General features: G+C 46.9%; 1 protein-coding gene across 3 annotated transcripts in view; it reads right to left on the bottom strand.

Annotated features, from left to right (window-relative positions):
• Positions 1 to 21,810, bottom strand: part of LOC128894503 (homeobox protein caupolican-like) — a 100,434-nt gene that overhangs the window by 17,919 nt on the left and 60,705 nt on the right. For all 3 annotated transcript variants that reach the window (XM_054156263.1, XM_054156266.1, XM_054156264.1), the window contains exons 3-4: positions 16,650 to 16,783; positions 4,045 to 4,403 (exon numbers count right to left, since the gene is read on the bottom strand). In XM_054156263.1, the coding sequence (XP_054012238.1) occupies positions 4,045 to 4,403; positions 16,650 to 16,783 (493 nt within the window). The remainder of the gene's footprint in view (positions 1 to 4,044; positions 4,404 to 16,649; positions 16,784 to 21,810) is intronic.

The following is a 21,810-nucleotide window of genomic DNA, read 5'->3' as shown; positions in this document are numbered from 1 at the left end:
TGCACCCTTGCGCAGTTAAGCTGTAAGGGATGCTGTGAAAAAAAAGGGAGCGGAGCCTTCAACCACTTTGAGGCGCGAGAGATTTTAGCTCCCCCTCGAGGTAGAGAACCGGCCGAGGGAGAATAGGGAAGCTGTATCCTTTTTCCCTTTCCTTCCATCGGCTTCATCCCTCTCGCTCAACTCTCTCGGGGCACTCTAGGATCGTCCCGAACGTCTGCCAGCTAGCCAGCCAGCCAACCGTCGAGCCAAGCCAGCCAGTCAGTCAGGGGTGAGAATTTCATTAAGAGGTTCGAATGAGTCGGCAGAGGGTTTACTCGATGGGTCGTCAAGCGATAATTCCCAAGCTAGAAGGGGCGGCAACCCCCGTGTGGAAAAGAGAGAAACGGACGGGGATGGACGGGCCGCGAACAGACGGAGAAAGATACTGGGAAACGGAGAGTTTAGGTTTAGGGTGCGCGGCAACCCCCTTATAAAGGGAACCTTATGGGCCAACTAAATAGATACCATCGTCGAGTCCACAAGTGGCTCTTTAACTTTTGACCCCCTTTTATCAGACGTTAATCTCATAATCTTCGCGCCCGTCCGGCTCCGTGTCTCGAATCCGAGCGCGGACACGGTCCACGCGAATTGCGTAGATTAAATTCTAAAATGCTTCCGGTCTCTCTCGACGGTTCCGCTAAAAGTTTGATTCGCGAAACGGCGTGTCCAAAGACGGCCAGTGTTGACACGCTCGAAAAACCGAGCGGTCCACTCGTCGAGTATATCTTACGACTGAACGGACCGTGGCAACCCTCGTGCGCGCACTCGTGGCCATCTGAAGTGACCTCCTCCCTTCGACATGGGAATTCATGAGGGTTCGGTAAGCTCTTGAATTTAGTAAACCTCCGGCGAACCTCGCTGCTGCCTTATTCAAAGCACTCCCGTGGAAGATATATTTGATAACCTCGACGTTGAACACGCTTAAAACCGAGGCAGTTGAAGATGAGTTCCGTTCAAACTAAGTGCTAGTTCGTTGCTACTGCTCGACTTTTTAGAGAGCTCGAACAATAAAAATAACACTGGACAAGTGGGTGGGATCACAGATGATAACCGTAGTAACACGAATGACCAATCCCAAGACATCTCTCGATACCTCGAGACACCGAACACCGGCGGGCAGATATTCATACACGATCACAAATCACTCGACGACCGTGCTCGCGGGGAATAGAAAACAAATCGGTTCCCTACAGTCTCCGGGCGTCCGGATTTTCGAAGGGCTTATTTCCGAGGCAGTCTTTAAAATTACGAGGCAACGCGGGACGCGCGTGACGTAGCTGGACGCAACACCTAAATGTCCCGAATCGGGGGTGGCGGAGAGATAGAACGAGACAGAGACGGAGCAGGAACGTGGATGTCCTGGCGTGGAGCGACGGAGACGAGCGATATTGGCCAATGTGCGGTGGGGTAATGGTGGCCATAGGAGGGTCCGTACCATTCGTCTCGCCGCGGGCGCCGATACATCACCGTACCTCGAACCACCGGCTCTCTGCCGTGTATCCATATACATCCAACGGTGTATATATACATGGAACCCGTGGCAGCGGAGTGTATATATGGTCCTACGGATGGCTACTCAGCCCGGGCGCACCCTCTGGCTCTCGCCCACAGAGACACGCTTAGGGAGACGAGAGTACGCGCGCGCTAGCAGGCGACCAACCGACCGACCGACACACTACGACACCACCCCACGGTGAAAGCCCTGAGCGTGCACACGACCGTCGTACACCAACACGGACGAAACGGCCCGGTCCACCGGGGGACCAAACCGAAGGCCATTAATCTCTTCGCGCGGCAACCCGCAACCCGTCACTGTGTTTACCCACATGTGAACCATTATGTCCGCCTCCGCGATATAGACCCCGACACACGCAGCCCGGTTTCGCCAGCGAATTTCTAACTCGCCGTTTCCGGCCGTTGGACAGAATGCCTGGGATTCGACCGAAATGGCCCTGGGCTCCGAATAATCAGGAGGTGCAAACCTGTAGACTCGGGGTACGTTTAGGCCACAATTAGATTGCAATCTAGATACAAATATTGAACAGAAAGGAACAAATGACTATGATTAAGAATCTGTTCATTTGTTTTATGTAATTGGTTATGTGAAATGGAGAAATTAAGATTCTTCGAGATGTAATACATAAGAAATTCACACCTTCGGTGTATACAAGGAGCAAAATGAAAGTTATGATGTAAAAATAGGAATGTATACTATGAAACAATGAAAGACTGTTACAGTGTCTAGTTCGATGGTTAATCAACAGAACTTTACAATCAACCTGCTAAGAAGGTTACCTGCCACCTCAGGAACATTGTTCAGTGTGTCATTGGTGACTGCATCGTCCTCCATGACACAATCCGACTAATTTATATTTTCATAAATTACAAATTGCAAAGGCCTATTCGATAAAGGGAAGCCTAATCTCTTTGCGCAAAACCTACTGTGTTTACCCACATGTGAACCATTATATTCGCGATATAGACCCTGACATATGCAGCCCGGTTCTACGGTGAATCTCTAGCTCGAAGTTTCCGGTTGTTAGGCAAAATGCCTAAGAAAGTATCGAGCTTCGACGACGGAGGCGCGATCAAGGCTAGTGGAACGCGACTTTTAAACTCACGATGGGATTTACGAGCTGGATGACGCGGACACGGTGGCATCTCGAAATCGAGGAAAAGTCGACGATGTTTTGATAGTTTACGCTCGTCTTGCCGCGCCATCGACGAGAGATATTTACGGAATCGCAGTTTTGGAAACGCGTTTCGAATGTTTTCGTCCTTGACTTCCGGAGTTGCTTCGGTCTGACGATAGAAGTAGAAAGAGGGTGATGACGGCGCGATGTAATTAGCGTCACTTATTGTGTGTCTATCAGGTGCTAAGCGATGTTACCTAGAAAGCGTAACAACTCGGAAGAATAGCGGACAAAGCAACAAAGTTGCAAATCGAGATCGAAAGAGTTGTCATCGTCTAGCTGAAGAAAAAAGGATCCCTGAAGGATCTACGCTTGGAAGGAAGCTCGCAATCAAAACACGCGTCCTTCCTCGTGCGTGAATGAAGACAGCTGGAAGAGAATGAAGAGATGTTTACAGTAATAGCGGGACTCGCAAGGCGTCGGCACGCGGAGACTCGTTTAGGTCTCTGTAGAGGTGTTTATGCTTCGCGAGAATCTCGCGAGCGATCTACTCGAGCGACGATCCATGTAGGGTGAGGTCGTATGGTTCGGCTTATTGTGAGCGGAATGGATGCTTGCGCAATATCAGAAACGCCGACCGATGGGTAGTCGATATCGGGGAAACTGGTCACGCGAGGTGTACACGCTACCGGCATTCCGAGTCGAGGAGATCGGTATGTTTTCGCGGCCGAGTTCACCCTCGACGACTCCGAGTAATTCAGAGGTATTGCACGCCCGCGCAACAACTTCCATCGAAACCGTCGGTAATTGGTCTCTAATGGCGGCCGTACTACCAAGATTCGTAGAGGTTATTCCAAGTATTCTTACTGCGAGGACGACGCATGGGTGAAGTTGGGTAATTGCGTTTCTCGTTCAATGCTGCCTACACGCGTCGTCTATTCGTCGACCGAACTTCAGGGTGGCGGGGAAATCGAATCGAGACGCCGCGCGCCGGTTCTTACTTGGGAGAATGTATGGGTCTCGGGATTGTACGCATTGAAGCATTTTCATCGTAATGCGTCCTCGTGCTTGGTTTGATTAATATCGTTAATAGGTTCGTTAGTCTTAGGAGTCTAGTAGCAAAAAGTTTCTCGATCTCTTGGATACAGAGTCATTCGTATTTCACTTCACGAAGCAATTACCTCAAATTGTTTTATTTCATTTGAACGTATAATGTATCCAAAAGCAGACTATTATTTTAGGTAACTCGAGTGAAATTTGAAGTAGTGAGAATCACTATGTCAAGATGAAACGGGAAAAGAGACGACGGGTGAATAACAAAAGAATGGAAAGAAAATGACAAGATAGAGTACCAAGAAAGGGAGTTACTCACCATTTTCTTCGAGCCCTCTCCTCGCCTCCTCGCCGACCCTGTCGCCTTGATTGTCCCCCGCGAGATCGTCCTTTTCTTTGTTATCCTCCGAGTCCGTGAGAACCGCATCGTCGTCGTCGTCGGTCTTGTTCTTCGGCTCCCAGGTCATTTTGTTCTCCTTCTTCAGACGCCTCCGCGCGTTGGCGAACCAAGTGGAGACTTGAGTCAGTGTCATCTTCGTGATAATGGCTAGCATGATTTTCTCGCCCTTCGTCGGGTAGGGGTTCTTCTTGTGCTCGTTTAACCAGGCCTTCAAGGTCGCCGTAGACTCCCTCGTCGCATTCTTCCGCCGCGCGGCCAGGTCGTATCCGGCCCCGTACCTGAAAAGATCCACTTGTTAGTCTACAATACTTGAACACTATATAATAATTAATTTTCAACTAGATTGTCCTATTTTAAATTATTCAAGTTCCAATTTATTATTTCTTTATACTGTAGTTTAGTCTAGTTAAGATATAATGCAGAACCTTGCTGTTTCATGGTCCCGTAGCCAATGTTTATATTTTATTTTTACTCAGTTTATATTTTATATTTCGTTGAGGTGCAAATAATGCGCGATAAAATGAAATAAATAATAAGGGTGATATACGAATTTGAAGGAAAGTATATAAATTGTCTGTTTCAGGGGGTGTGAGAACTTACATTGAAATGATAAATCTTGTTCTGCTCATCCTAAACAAAAAAATCAAAAAGATTCTTATTTGTGCATAAATGTGTTCGAGCCGAAATAAATAAAGCCTTGTTCTTTAGCCCTGTTCGATCGCGATAATCGAGGTTCTACCAAATTGCGTTCAACGACCACTAGCTTCGGACGCCGCGAACCGAAAAGGCCAATATCCATCGTATATCAACGGTGTCCCGATCGGAGCCACTCGACGCATCACGATACAAGGATACTGTCTCCGTTCCAGAGCTCGAGAAGCGTAATCATTGTTCAACATTTGTCGAGCCGAGGCACTCCACCCGAAAAGTGGTATCCTGCCGAGGAGGGTGCGAATTCCCCGCAGATTCCCGCGAGTCCGAAGTGGTTGCTTTCAAGAGAGAGAGAAAGAGAGAGAGAGAGAAAGAGAGAGAGAGAGAGAGAGAGAGAGAGAGAGAGAGGGAGAGCTCTGCTTCCTAGATTCGTTTTTGGCCGCCCTCCGGCCTCTCCTTGCCGGAGCATCGAACCCTCCGGGACAGGGGGCGACATCCTACTGGGTCGAGGGTGATACTCCGGCAAATATATACGGAGAATAAACCCCCAGCGGCGGCGTGATTCCATCGAGCAACCCCGGCACTCACTCGCCGTAATGGCGATTCGATCGATCCCCCTCTCCCTTTCCTCTTGCCACTCGTGTTCTCTCTCCATCGCGCTCTCCTGTTCACCACTCTCCGTCTCGCTCCCCCCGTGTCCTCCCCCACTGGAGAACTCCACGCGAGGGTGTTATAGGTATGTACTATTATATACTGGAGCCTAAAATACCTATCGACGATCCATCGAGCCGTGGAAGGGCGCCGCTGGCGATGGTGGTGGTACCACTGTTCGAGGCGGTGGTTACCAACGACATTGTACCCGAAGCGTGACGCAGCCTGACGCCCGATACTCGGGGACCGGTGTCGAGGTAGTTACGCCGAGAAGAGAAACGACCACGACGCCTAATGAAAACGGTGTATCGTTTGGGGATGGTTTGCTCGATAGGCAGCGGGAGACCTCGTTCGCGAGATGGAGGAATCGAGCAAATAATGAATCGCTTTGTCTAAGAAAGTATTCGTTATTTTTACGTGGTAATACTGCAGAGCAATTGACGTTATAATCAAAAAAAGATAGCACAGACAAAATGTCTTGTGACTACTAATGCGTCCAGTCGTTACTAAATCTATTGGCCATGCTATAGAATCGGATCAATTATTTTGCAATCTTTTGCTCTAGTATTGAATTTCATTTAAAATTGTAAATAGCTCCGTAGACTCTTAAACTTGCAACTTAAACTTGCGTTAAAAATGCTCCATTATGCACTTGTTCATCCCTAATTTAGTTACAAAAGTATTTACGAGGTTATTAAAACAACCCACCCTTACACTAGCCAAGTATTTCGTTAACGTTCTGCACGTTCTCCGATCCTTTTTCCCTCCAATTCTCCTCGCAGAATATTTCTTTTTACTTAAAAATAGGTTTACGACTGCAATTTCGTACAGTCGGGACCCTTTTTCGTTACTTTTATTGCGACTTGACTCTTAAAGATTTCACGGCCTGGGTTCTCGCCATCCAGGTATAAACGGTGTTCGTTTGAAAAAATATTCCTGTCGTTTCGCAGGCATTGCCATATTTCTCGAGGCTCTAAGGACACTGAAGGAAGTATTTTTAGAAAAATGCATAGCGTATACTATAATGTATCTCTTTTATTAAGTAGAAACCAGAGACGTGGAAACGTTGCTCTTGAGACACGTCCTGGCTTACGGTATAAACTGTTTTCGTACAAATGTTACTAATTGCAAGAAAAATCTATCGATTCAAAATTTCCTGTCTTTACTCGAAACTAGAAGTCTAATAAAATTTAGGGGACACGTTATATCGAAAAAGAATCCCGCAGACTCTCGCGGTCAATAAATGATCTCTGCTTCGTTAAGGGAGGGTAATGCGAAGTTTACTGTCCGATGATTACAAGAAGCGACGTTTCTTCGGGACACGGTATAGATTCGAACAAAGAGAATCGTCGCACGGTTATTTTATCGCTCGCCATAAATCGACGAAGAACGAATTCGCAATTCGGGCGTTCACTCGCCGCGATAAATAAGAGTCCGAGCGAGAGCGTCTCGATACCGTCGAAAATTTTACGGTCCGATTCTACCTTTTTGAACGGGAATCTATCGTGTTTTACGTCCTCGCCGGACGAGATCATCAACGTTGGATCCTTTTTACGCGGGCACATCGAGTTTATTCAAATGGAGACGTTTTCCGCTTCTAAATCGCGCTTTACGATCGCGGCTATCCCGAGACCGATACCGTTCGGCGAGCGCAACAAATGGCCCGATGAAATCTTCCGTCTCGGGCTATAAGTTTAGACGTGATCTAATCTCGGCGTTTCACCGCTCGGGAACGACCGCCGCTATCCCCGAAAATATTGCCCTGCGTTATGTCGACAATGCTACTCAATTTGGACCTCGAAACTACCCGGAGCCGCAAACATTGTGGTCTTCAGTCGTCGTAACTCCTCGGCTAAACGTTTTCCTTTATCGAGATTCCCCTTAAAATACATACAGAGTGGGCTGAAATCGGTGAACTGAACTGTGAAAGTTCACCCCTACGGGGAGCGCATCGCCATTTAAGTTTAGATCCCTTAGAACAAAATCTGGTGTCGCGGATTGATCTTTGAATCGTTGAAGAGTTTCAATTGCCAATGTATCGAATCTGGGCCTTCGCTTTTAACATTCCCTGTATGGGATTCCTTCAGCCTCGACGCGCATAAACGAATTAGATCAGAGTAAGACGAAAACAGAGGTAAATCGTAGGAAAAGCGAGCCATTAAGCTTCTGTTCTTCCTCGAGGAACAGGGGATTACGCAATTCCCCCAGCTCCTCTCCTACTTGGTGCAATCCACATCCAAGATTGCCGATGACCGCGTCGACGGGGGCGAAGAAGCCAGCGATCCCAAGGAAGCAGACTCCGGAGGAAGTTCGAGGACGTTTCACCCTCTATTAAACTCCCTCGGACAAGGGAAAGGCGGCTGCCGAGGCTCTCGCGTCTCGCCAATAAAATCAACCTCTTTTTTCGCTTGTACCTTCTATTTTTCCCTTCTGCCTCTCTTCTTTCTTCCCCTTTTTTTGCACTTCGAAAAAGTTCAGTAGATTCGGATTGCTCGAATGCCACCGATACCTCAAAGAATACGGTCTATCAAATCAGACATTGGTTCTGGATAATTACTATCGTCAACCCCCACTGGCTCGATACAGAGGTAATCCGTCAAACGAATATTCCTTGTTCTACCGATAGCTCGCGCGAAAAATCGAACTAATAAAAAAAATGATTAAATCACCTTCAAGTATAAACACAGCCACCGCGATAATTCCCCGCGTATCCCGCGTTATCATCAACCTCCGGAGGGGTTGGCAATCTGTCAAACGAAAGACGCGAGTTCGACGTCTCCGGCCCGCCGATCCCGTCACCCCCGACTCGACTGTTCCCGACGCTGAAACTCACGGCAATATATCAAAATCACCGAGACTGCTATGCGGCGACTCCTTTGTCCGAAAATAGAGCCGGGGCGAGAGTCAATATAAAGTTGTAAGGGCCGGTTTTCGAAACGAAACAACTCGTTCCGCGAATGGCTAGGAAGTTAGAAATTGACAGCCGACCGGTGCCTCTAGATTTAATCAACGCCCGAGCCCCCTTCATTGATATGCGCAATTTCGACTGCCTCCCACACGCGGAGGCCCCCGCTGCCGCGCAATTATCCACACACACATACACACGGGTTGTTCCAGCTCATGCGTCGCCACGCACACCGACGGCGACGAACGAGCACGATTTACATATTAAGTGTGGCGTTGCGTGCCAACGGAGAATCGCTCGAATGTATCGACGCCGATCGTCCCGCATATGCAGAGAGACGTACGAGAACTCAGCGCCTCGATGCAATGCAGATGCGACGCCGGGCGAGCAGAAGCTTAACGCCCGTCTACGACGAAAGCTCGCCTCTTGTGTGTACACGGGGCTACGGTTAGATTGCTGGCGAGCGACGATCTGTTGCCGTTCATAAAACTCCCCGACACTGGTATTATCGTCCCTACCGTCGCGATGCCGGAGAGCTCTCGAGCTGGATCGCCAGGAATCCAGGCTGCGTGGGTACGCCGCCACCGACCGAGCCCCCATCGATCGTCCGAATCGAGTCCACCGATGCTCGTCTTGTGATTTAACGTGAAACTACCCCTCGAAATAGAACAATTACTTTTTTTTTAATGTTAGAAACAAGCGTATTCAGTTGGCCTGTTTTAAATAGGACACTCTGTACAAGTAAATATCGCTGCTGTACACGTATATTCTCTATTTTCAGCAGCTTCTTCAGCTGAGAATCCTTCTAAAGCGTCGCGTCTAAACCATACAACGTGTCAAGCAATGCAACATCTACTCTATTAGTCTATTCGATCCGCAAGCTATGTACAAAACGTTACAATTAATGTTGACAGAAGAAAGCTTCTCTCATCTTTGTGTTTGAACGAAGCCCCGACGCTCGAGCACGTCATCCGACGCTGAAGCAATTTTTCCCTGCTTTCCCTGCTTTCCCTGCTATCGCGGCCCTCGAGCATCTCAAGCGAATCAGCCAACAAATATTCGCTCTCCCGACGATCACAGGTGGGTTGCGGCGCTCTAGCGTCGAGGACGAAAACGTACGCAAATTTCGAAACGCTGCTACACGCCCCAGCGGGCGTAGATCGAGCGGACGAGGATAGGGTGGGAAAATAGTGGAGAAAAGAGAAGATCGTCGAATATCTCCCGTAGTGGAGGTAATAACGACGACCAACGCGGATAAGGGGGGAGGTGAACAGGGACTGAGCGCGTAATACTAGACACCGAGGCCACTCGAGCGACTCATTAGGGGCTTTGCATATGGTGGCGTCAACCTCGAAAGGTTAACCAATATTGGCAGAACGCGCGTAATTACGTCCTCCGGTCTCGTATAACCGTGTATATAGCTCCAATAGTTACGCCCGGTCCCGGATGTGCAAACGCTTCCTACCTACCTATCTACCAACCAACCTACCAACCGACCAACCAGCCAACCTACCTTGCTCGTGCCACGCAACCTACCGCCTCGTCTGCTCGTCGCTGCATCTCTCCTGACCCGCCCCTTGGTTTATCTTACGACGCATGCTGTTTATCATTTGGAGCAATTTCTACGATATCGATCATATGTTTTGCTCGGATTCGGAGCACTTGCACTTCTTTGTGCAAGAAAGTGAGTGCACCCTTTCTTCGATATCTTAGGCAATAAAGACTCTCGAAATAATCGAGTGATTAGATCAAGTATTGCTTGCAAGTACCAAGGAGTCATGCAAAGAAAAACTCGCTGCGACTAGATTGAACTTCGTAACAACGCAAAGAAGCTAGAGGCTATGAACAATGAATATCGATTGCATAATAGCATAATTTCCCCCTACTTTCCATCCACCGTCCTGTCAACCAATCTGCCTTGCTCACGCTACCTACCGCCGTATCTGCTCAGCGTCGCATCCTAACCGATCCGCCCCCTACGTGTAACTGCAACTGCTGCATTCGACAACTTTCCACCTCTTATCTAATCAGACGCGTCCTCTTCTTCCTTTTCGCTCGCTGCGTGTCCTTGTCGGACACTACCGATTCCAGCGTTGCTGTTGAACGAATCGCGACACCTCAGGATCGAGATACGTAACAGCTTTTCGTGCACGTGCTTATGATAATTGTTGTGGAGCAGGATGACGAAAAGCTAGCGAGTTCAACATACCGGCGGGAGCCTCCATGTTATGAGGGTTATTGCGAATGAACGAAATAGAATCGAGCACCTATTTTTTGGAAGTTTACGATCTAAAAGATCTAGAGGATCTAAAGGAAAGATTATTTCTCGAGGTCATGTCTACCGAAATTTCTTTCCAAGGAACACTGAATCACGAATAACTGGAATTGTGGGTGGTAAATCCCAGGAATTGTTTGCGACCGCCGCCACTTAGGTCCTCGTCCAAGGGTAACGGTTTACGACAGTGCCTGCCGAAGTCGAGAACAATGCGCGTTGTGTGTGTTTTAGTTCTAATTACGCAGGCTTCCCGAAACCTACCTGATCAAACGAAGGAATAGCATTGTTTTTTCTCGGAGATCGGAAGAAAAGATAGACATCGAGAGCCGTTCCACCGATTTTCTCCTCAAGATCGTTATCTTCCTGTTATTCGTTCCAGTACGACTTGCAGACTTCCGTGTTTCGTCGAGTCTTCCACGAATTTTAGTATACGTTGAAAACGACTTCTTTTGTTCACCAATTAATTACGCGTGCGTGTAGAATGTTTGAAAAGTTTTGATCTCACTTTCTCAAGCGTAACGAGATTCTTGGTCACGAGTACGCATTTCTTTTTTTATGCTATTTTTAATGTGTCTTTCATTTCAAAATTCTCAATCGACTAGTGAAAGTCTCGTCATGATCGTTCACCTGCAAGATACTGGTGAACGTCTTAAAACAAACATACCAATTACAAGATTATCAAGATCGCTATACCGACAGCGAAAGTTCTCCGCCAGATCGCCTTTAATTTATTCGATACGGCGTTACGCTTAATAGATTTTCTACAGGGACACGTGTTCTACTCGTCGACAGGCGCGAATAATAATTTACACGGCGAAAAGATCGTAAAAATTGAGCGTTTTCCGTTCTTAGCTGGGAACTTGGATAGTTGTCGAGTTCGATTCGAATAGCTATAACATATTCGAACATTAAATTATTCAAACACTCGAACATTCAAATTTTATACTTGGATAGTCCCAGTTTAACAAATTCGTGGCGATCGTCTGATCAAATGGTCGACTAGAAAGCAGAATTGAGTTAGCTCGAGCATAGGCGTGCTCAACCGCGTTGAATTTTATCGTTTAACGACCGAGGGGGCGCGGAACGTTTAATTGGGAGTCGATCGCCGCCCCCGCAATGAAAAAAAGTTCAAGATTTTTTCCAAGCTCCAGTTCGACGAGGGAGAAACGGTAATTCGACTTGGTGGCAATTAGCCTGCGCGGATATAAATATTCATGGAAAGAGAGTCAAGCGATGAGCCCCGACTTTTCAACGGAATTTCTCGAAGAAGATCGACGCTCTTTCACTCTTCCGCGGCGATTCTTTATTCAACGCGTAACATCCGGGGTACTCTCGAGCCAGCCAGCGAAAAAACGACGCAGCGAAGAACAGTAGGGGCGAAAAAGAGGCGAGGGTGTCGCCTAGGATCTTCCGTGAAAAATGGCGCGGGCGAATGGGGGATAAAGCCTCGCGGAAGACTTTTACGTTGTCCGCATCTGCGACCGCTTTCCCTCGTTTCGCCAAAGAAATTGTCCTACAGGATATTTCAAAGTTAAAAAAATTCAAACTTAAAAGTAGAAAAAATTTAATATTTTTTGTAATTTATAGAATAAACACATTGTTATCGCATCCTGCATTCTTATACCGGTGTTAATATTTGTTGAAAAGCTTTCGACATCGTTCATTGCCGCTCGTAACAGACTCCACTGTAAATAGAAAGAATGCATCCCTAACAGAAAAAAATTCAGCATTCAGAGCGCAGCGTCACGGAAGAAAGGAGACATCCCCAAAGTATCACGTTCGTGGACTAACGACGTATTTCTCATTTCCCGTAATCAGACGGTTCCCGTCGGCCCGTTGCCAATCGAGTCGCTTTCGGGTTCCGAAGCGGTCGCCTCCGCGTCGATTTCAGCCCTCGTTTCGTTCCACGACTCTGGAAAGCTCGCGTCGAAACAATAGCGGCCCGTCGACGACGAAAGTGACGAGACGCAGGAGGACGTGGAGCGACGGGGGCTGAGGAGAGCCGGATACGAGACAAATACAGGGGGACGAGGGGGATCGAGAGGGCTGTCGTATTATTAAGCAAGTAAATTAATAGAGGCTCGGAATGGAGAGGACTGAAGCCCAGAGCAAGAGAGGGTTGTGGATTCCACGATAAACAATGCCTACGGTCCGGGGAGTTTTGTGCGCGTACACACGCGCTCGAGGATGGATCTAAGGGCCACAGCACACCAGGGTTTACGCTTCGCTCTTCAGCGTTTTGGTCTTCGATACAGGCTAGGCGAAACATTTATTCGGGTAAAAATATTGAGGAGGAAAACTGGAGGGAATTGATTTTGGTATGTGAAAACTCTGACTCTCACTCTACTATCTAAGAGTATCTACTATTTTAGAACTCTCTACCATCGAACTCGATTCCATCTTCGACGTGTATCATCCTCTAGCGGTATTCTTATCAGACCAAAGTAGGTCAGTCACCATCCAACAGTTAAACTGCCACCAAAGCCCTAGACAGGTGCGGAGGACCTAGCTAAGAGAGTTCTAACTAATATAGCCGGGACGTTGGCTAATAAAGGATCCTTATAGTTTAATCAGAGGGGCCATCTCCATACGTCAGCTTTCATCGCAAGCAGTTACTCGATCCGCAAGGTTGCTTCGAAGGCACCGCCGAAACGCTCGGTATCAAAACGCAAACGCTGGTGTGCCGATGGCCCTAACCCAGGAGGCGTAGGGTGGATAGCAGAGAATCAAACTCTGCGCGAGGGTGTTTGTGTGGACACGAGGGTTGCTAAGCAAAGTAAGTAAAGCACCTGTGGGAGCTGGCTCGCGTTCAAGGGTGGAAGGAGGTCGCCCGGCGTCGGGAGGTGGAGGAAGGCCGGTCGGGGGAGGAGGAACCGAGCGGACCGAGGAGCGAGCGTTGCACGAGCAAGAGGAAACGAGCAGAGTCGGGGCTGGAGAGAAAGAGACAGGGTGGGGAGAGCGAGAATAGAGAGTAGAGAGGCCTGGCGAACAGGCGAGCCAACCCCGGGAGGAAGCCAATCAATAAACTCACTCACTCGCTCTCCTACGGAGAGACCTACTGCTCTCCCTACGCTCGCGATGCGACTATATATATACCAGGCCAACCTGGAAGCCTCCATTACGTACGCCCACTCGGCTGCCTACAGCCATTTTGTAACCGTTCGCCGTGCACGGTTTCTCTCCAATCTCGCTCTCCCTCATCCCCCTCGAGATCCCAAGGAAACGAGTAGAGACCGAAGTCTTGCCCGAGATCAAAGGAATCCGACGAGATCGGAGAACCCGGACTCGATATCGGGTTCCATCGCTAGCGATTTTTATCTCGGCCCGAGCTAGGGACTCCTCTTCGCCTAATTATCGATCCAAATTACTGGATCCTTCCCCTGGAACGTGAGACGCGATATGAAAATACGACGACCGTTGTCTCCCGGCCGTTTAGGAAACGAAAAAAGAAAGAAACCTGGGATTCAGATTTACGAGCGACGAAGAGGAATCGAGGCCTGGAGGAACCAAGTGTTTCCAATTACGGCCAGCGTCGAAATCCACCGTCGATGTCTCATTTTGTCAACGGCACGCGACACATGGTCTTTAGAAATAGCTTTCTTTCCCACGGAAAGCTCTGCCCGTGGCTTCTAGATCCGTCGCGAGCTTCGTCGTTATTACGAGGGCTACTGGGCCACTGCCTGCTTAATCTATACATGATTTCTTAGTTGCAAACAGAGCGCGCTCGTATCCTCTTTGAAAGTTCCTAAACCTGGCTCTATCCTATCACCCTCGCTGCTCCTTCCAAAATTCCTCAAAGCCATTAAAGTCAAATGTAGTTACATCTACCCACGAAATCAGGACAGACATGCACTAACAATTTAATTTCGAAGAATAGGATTAAACATTTAAAATCCATTCTTCGCGCCAATACGAATCAAAGAGTCCTTCTTCAGTTTTCAATTTGAGACATCGTTATAAAGTTATAAGCAGTTCAAGATTTTTCGTGGCATCCTGTGTGCAGTCGCGCGATCAGCTGACTGGAAACCAGATGACGCGCCATCGGGGTTTACGCGAGCGAAATCAAATAGCGGAAAGCGTCACCTTCTCGCAATTGACCGACGCTTAACCATTCCACGCCTTTGTTTCAACCAAACGCGCGATACTCTTGATAACTATCGCCTGCTGCAATAACGCGCCATGTCAAACGAACCGGCGTTTATATTTTTCTTTTTTTTTTTCACTCCTTTTTTTCTAATTTTAATTCCGACCCCGATAAATGATCGTTCGCTCGTTCTGACAGATTTTGATATATCGCCGGTGTATTGCGATATAGAGAGCGTGCGCCGAGCCTCGGCCAACGTTACCCAAAATAAATTCCCCGTCGTAAATTCGCCCCCGTCAGGTTTTTCGTCCGCGGCTGCCATTATTAATCAAAACAACGGATCGGCAACGAAAATACTGCGCTACTGGAAACACAGCCGAGAATCACTTACAGCCGATAGAATGTTTACGGGATCTCGCGGAGTGTCATCATAAGCGACGACCTCCTCGTCGCCCATCGATATTCCCCGCCGCTTCCCTACAAGATGAAGTACAAGGGTCCTCGTGTTGACAGCACCCTCGTAACTCTTATCCACTAGCAGGAAGAACGAGCATCCGGTTTGCTCGTCACCCTTCTTACGGATTAATTGTCGCCCACCTTGACTGAGTGCGCGTCACGCAGTACAGATTTCCAAGCCCTGACGGGAACGAACGAGATTAAACGGACTCTCGCGAGAATCTGCGCGGCGATATCGTCGACTGCTGCGAGGCGTTTCAAATTTTCCTCTTGCCTGAAAGGGTCTAGCAGGATAAGGATAGACAATCTGCTCCCACCCCAATTTTCATTGCTATTATGTGCCGTGCAATGCTTTTGACCTAAAACATCATCCCATAAAGTTTCAACCCGTTACCCCTCGTTTAAGGGTAGTATGAGGGTAAACACCCTTAACTTTATTATTATTTTTCGGTTACTATTTCAGATATTTAAGAAAATAAATAATTCATTTTTTGCGGGAGGTAATTGCAAAGAACCTTGTGAGTGACATCTACCAAAAAAATCAGGAATGATGCTCGGTTATTTAGCTGACACATGTAACAGTTTCAGAACGGTGGGAGTTCTGGAATATGGTTAAATAATTAAAAAGAAACAAAAATCCTATGCGTCACGCTCCGTGCAATGTGCTGAAGGAGAATGAGACAATGGTCAGACATACTACGCGTATCGTTACAACTATGCGTACGATAGGGACTGCATATTTTCACTACACAGTCTGATAGTCACAGTCTAATAAAAAAATGAATCCATCGAGGTTCAATATGTTGACTTTCACGTGACATTATGTTCGATTCATATTGCCAGTTTTGTTTCTTTTTAATTAATTACAACTACGTTACAATCCATCGAGCAACGCACAGGGCGTGTTTGTAAACAATGTCTAGATATCGTTTAAGAAATAATAAACAGAATACTTTAAGGAAAATTGTATGATATGAATTACGAAACTGTTGAAACTGGTTGCGTCGCTGTCGTATGCGTAGCTGTAACGATACGCGTAGTGTGTCTGACATAGGTTGTCTCATTCTCCTTCAGCCCATTGCACGGAGCGTGACGCATGGGATTTTTATTTCGTTTTAATTATTTAACCATGTTCCAGAACTCTCGTGAGATTCTTTGCAATGAAAATTACTCGACGGATTGAAATGAAATAACTCCAAGCTAATAAATATCTATTTATCTATCTACAGAGCGCTTCAAACGCGAGCACTATTCAATTGTTTGCGTAAGCTTCGTTGGACTACGGGACGCCTGAAACTGTGTTCGCGCAGGGAAAGATATTACGGATTCGCGATAACGATAACCATTCCTGGCGGGATATGTGTAGCGAGTACGAGATCGTGACTCTTGTTTTAATGGCGGCACTGAGCAGCACCGACGTGGAAGGGGGCCAGAGAGCGGAGCGCGGGTGGTGGTTTAATCTAATGGAGCCGAGAGACCATGAAACCTGGTGATAAACTCACCCGTAGGCGGCCAGGGTTGGATCGTAGGGGTAGTAACCCGTGGCAGCAGGTTGAAGGGCGGCCGTGCCCCATGCAGCACCCATATCCGCCGTCATGCCCATCCCCGTCGTGTCCTTCAATCCGTACGGATTTCCCTGCAACGGAATCGTGCCATTGATTATTCCCAAGAAAGGTGCAAAAATTGGTCGTTTACAATTCAGAAATATTAAAACAAATTATGTGCATACGTCCAATACAATAATTTTATTATACTATAAAACAAAGAAACCTTCATTTCGCTCATCAAACTTACAGTAATAATATACAGTCAGTCCCATAAATATTCGTACCATCTATGTCTATTGAAGAAATTTATTTAAATTAAGTGGTAGGTTTGACGTTTCCAAGTGTATACTTGCATAAATATGTTGATGTATATATAAATATATACATGTATAAGCTTATTCATATGTATAGATATTTGTAATGAAAAATTCATTTGGTAATATCAAAACTATTATTTAATTCAGTCAAACTTCTTCAATAGACATAGAGGGTACCAATATTTGTGGGATTGGCTGTGAGGACCTCTTTATTACTACCTGCAGATGCAATTTAATATTTAAAGTATCAGTAAATCGCAGAATATAATTGATGTTTCGCTCCAAAAAAGGAGTTTCACCTTCCCTCCTCTCCTCCAAACCCGTTCATTACCATAGAAGAACACAATATACGTCCCGTACTCTTTAACTCCAAATGTATGCCATGTCGAATAAAAAGAAATATCGCAGGGACGATTCGCCTTGTCAGAAATGAAACGAGTTTACCGCCCCCCTCCCCCTCATAAATAATTTGGGAGGAAATAAAACTTGAGGTAGCGGTCTCGAATTTGTAGATAATTATGTATGTCGCATGTTTATACATGTTGCATAAGTACACCCGAGCAGGTGTTATTGTCACGCGACGACTGTTTGCAAGATGTAAAACGGAGCAGATGAGAAACACCGCCGGCGAAATAAGACACGTGACAAGCTACGAAGAAATCAAGACATGCGACGCGATACATCGTGCGAGGGTTTTCTTTAAAAAAATGATCAGCGACAAAAATACCTGCGAGCCTAGAATAAAGTTGGTTTTGTCGCGAACGCCGATGCGTGACAGCCGGGACAAGCTCGAAAACGATGACTGACTAACTGGCCGCGATGATAGTTGCCCAAGAATGTACGCGTTGCTTCTTCTTTCGTTAACAAGATATTCCCTGGCACCATTCGCCGCGTGTCAAAATAAGCAGGAGGAAAGACATAACAATGCGCATCGTTTGCCAGAATTTCACTGGTGCAATGTAGTAATACATTTAGGCGAAACAAATGAGTAAACAAATAGTCGTACAAGCGTAGTCCAACTTTATTCTGTAAACGTTCCGAATATTTGGATCGTTCTCAGCGGCATGCGAATGTCACCGATGTAAGAGGAAAACGAAGGATCTTAAATTTCGTACACGTATTTGTATGCATTATAATTTTCCAGTCAGAACTAAAGAAGAAGACCTAACGAAGCTTCTATAATTATTGAAATGGAGTAATTCATGTGCTTGATATATTAAATTGGATAAATTAATATTATACACATTCCCATATTTTACCAAAGAGGATCAAAACGCGAGGTTAGAACGTTTAATTAAGATAATTGAATACATGCTTGCACCAGACCACGATCTTGCCTTCCGCTACGAGTATTCCTCCAACCTGACCTTCTCCTCGGTACGACCCGGGCAGCCCACTCACGACCATGACGCAATTTATGCAAATGCCCCGCCGAATTAAAACCGACCGATCCATCATCTCGAGCGGTGATCCACGGGAATATTCATCGCAACGAGGTCAGGAACGCTCGCGGTTCAATCAGCCCATCGACGAATGACTGACGCGACCCGTTCGTCGAGCTACGCCCACGCATTCACGTGGATCGCGTTCTTCCAAACACAGACGGACAGACGCAAATGATCTCACAAGTTTCGATTATTTGAATCTAGAAAATACGAAACGAAGGATGTCAAGCGAGAAAATTGTCAGCTTTTCCTCGCAGAGGATTTACAAAAAGTTTGGAAAGTCCTGCTCCGAACATATAGGACGCAACGGAGCGCGAAGATTCGAGGAGCGACGCTTATCTCTGTGAAATCGACCATTTCACCGTCCTTTCTCTGCTTGATACGTGCTCCTCGAAAAGGGGAGTGCGCGTGCGAGTCGTCGCGACAGGGTAAAAAGAGCAGAGCGTCGTCAGCTTTAATGAGGCAACGCGGACAGTGGAGTCTCGACCGGATACAGTCGCGCAACAGACGCATCGAGACGATGTTTCGAGGTGTCGTTACAAAACGCAACGTAAAGACGTTGAAAGCGTCGAGAGAGCGAGCGAGGACGCGCGTATCCGAGCCGAGAGGAAGGACAACGGCTCGTTCGGTGGCTAATGGTAGCACAATGGGATATTATTAGAGCAAAGGCTTAGAGAGGCGTTTGGCGCCAGGAAGTTTCGCGTTACACCGATCGGCGTCTACTCTGTCGTCCTGGTTCCCTGACTCTTAATTCCTTCAGGGGGGAGGGGGGATGACCCAACCCTCAGTTTCGATTTCCGAATCCGCCGCCGCGGCTACCCTTTTGCCTCGATGCTTTTTTACCCCCGCCCGATTCTTTTTATCCCGTGGACAGAAACAGCGAGAGAGACGGGCCAGAGTATTCGTCCCTTTCTCTCGGTCGATTTCTCTACTCGAGTACCCTTTCCACAGAAGCGACTTTAATGGCGAACCACGGGTGGTCCAGCGTCGACGCCTCGGACTATTGTTACGACTGCAGAACGAGCCTCGGTCAGTAGCCGATTATACGAGCATGCATTAAGGTAGCAATGCGCGTGCGTCGCCAAGAATTTTTCAATCCTCTTTGCATATCCCAATGGCAAAGGTCCTGCGAGTTCCGAGCAGGTCCGATTCATCGCGTAATTCCAAAAATGGATGGTAAATAGAAAATCTAAGAGCGTTAGGGTGGTCGCCACAAGTGAAATTTAGAGAGGATGAAATTTGTTACGCGTTTTTTTTACTGATTAGGAAACATCGCTGCACAGAATTCCGCGATACGACTCGATGAAAGGTTCGGACGCGATCAGATGCCTGAAAGTTACTACATATCTAGTCGCGTTTCCCTTTTGCGGCGCGCGCGTTGCCCATTTCAGATTAGAAACGATGCCGCGACTGATTATTGGCGTATGGAGTTCGTTCCTTGGTGTTGTTGGCGTAGACTTCACGTACTTGCACTCCGACGTTGACTCTAAGTACTTGCCTCGATGAAATATAAAAATGGAAAGGGCTTGTCGTTCCATTCTTTGTCTTGGTCGGTTTATGGTGGGTTCGATAGAATAAGAACCCTCATCAGTGGTACAGGTACAAATAACTAAGATATTTGGCACCCGTTCGTCGTTATACAAATGCATCTCCTTTCAGTGGAGTCAGATTCGGCCCTCAAGCACAGGTACTTGGTATAAATAAAAGAATTAACGATTATTGGCGTACACGACACGCGCGCTGTATCGCCGGATCGAGCTACTTTGTGGCCAGCACGCACACCAGCGATACGCGCAAAATTATTAATCGTGGGGTAGCGAGACGTGTGTGAATTCGATTAACGGTAGATTCGAGGCTCTGTAAATGCTTTCACTTTTCCGAATCGAGCGATTCAACGGCCGTCGTCGCGATCGTTATTTCACCGAGGACGTTCACGGGAAGGGTGCGAAACGCTCGCCCGGGGTGATTATCGAAGCCGAAGGGGAGGATAATGCCCAGCTACGATCATCGTTGAATTCGTGTATTATTTGGTTTAGTTGAAAATGTCGTGCATTATCAATTACAGAAGGTTCGAAATGTATTGAAAAATGATTCTAATAAAAGACACTCACGTATCTGCAACGAATCGCGATGTACCATTGTCAAATTATGGAAAAATTAGCTGATACAGCAGAAATCGATGGGTACAGCTTTCGAGGAGTTTCCTCGAAATCAGTTTTCCAGTGTATATACTCGATTAGTATGCACGCCCGCGTCCAAAAGTTCTCCAAACAAGCGCGAGACACACTTGGCTTAAGCCGTTGCGCGGAGTTCGACCCATGGACAGCGAGGAAAGACCAACCCGAAAGCGAAGTTGACCGAATATAAAGTGGGAACGTCACGCTGAGACCTTCGAAGTTAAAGTTCGAAGCTCGGCCAGCAGTTGTCCCGTGATAATTTAATTAACAGAGCGAAAGAGCGAGGGGAATATCGACTCAGCGATGATGAAGCCGTAGAGAGCGTCCGCGTGAGACAGCTTTCAGATGCCACTACGCTGCTCGCGAAAACCCCCATTCGCGAGATGAGGGCTGCAATTCAGACGAAAAACGAAGAGATTTCGCGGGGAGTTTCTTATTTGGAATTGTGCTTGGCACGTGACAAATAAAGTAAATCCCCATATTCCCGAATCTATCTGCTTTAAAGATTATTTTATTATACTTAATCTTTCTTTTGCTCTACGGGGTGTAACCAACTTTTTTCTTTGAAATGTTTTATTTATGCTTTAACGATGTTTTCCCTCGAAAATTAAAATTGCACTTTCTGTCTATTGATTTAAAAATATTCTAAAGTATATATCATTGTAAGATCGCTTTTATTTCACCGTGTCCAAAAAATTTGCCAAACGCGAGCGCGACGAACATTGACTTTTTTATTTATTCCTGGCGAGGTCCTTTGTTGAACAAGGGCCACCGTGGTTGCCTTAAAGAGCCCGCTTTTTATTAGTCCCTTTATCGCTCTGCGGTCTCGCGCCACCCACTTCATTCAATGCTAATCCGATTCTTATTATATTATAATGCTCGTCGAAACGACGCCACTGCGTTCGAATCGTCGGAAGCACGCGTTTCCTGGTTACCCCCCTCATGCTCGTCGAATCATTTTTCGATTCACGCCAGGCTTAGGTGATTTATTCTGCTGCTGCTATATCCGCACGTTTCATTGAAAAAAGATCTTTCCACATTCAGGAAATTCGGTAAACTTAGGTATAGTTATAGTTTGAAACTAACGAGACAAACGTGTCGACAGATAAAATTCAAATGCCAGTAAAGTAACACTTTAAAATCAATTTCGACGGATGAAATCTTTATTGGAAGGACA

The sequence above is a fragment of the Hylaeus anthracinus genome, unplaced genomic scaffold (genome assembly GCF_026225885.1).
Source record: "Hylaeus anthracinus isolate JK02 unplaced genomic scaffold, UHH_iyHylAnth1.0_haploid 4, whole genome shotgun sequence".
In the NCBI taxonomy this organism is placed as follows: domain Eukaryota; kingdom Metazoa; phylum Arthropoda; class Insecta; order Hymenoptera; family Colletidae; genus Hylaeus; species Hylaeus anthracinus.
The sequence above is the reverse complement of the archived record's forward strand: the minus strand, read 5'-3'. Positions and strand labels throughout refer to the sequence as shown.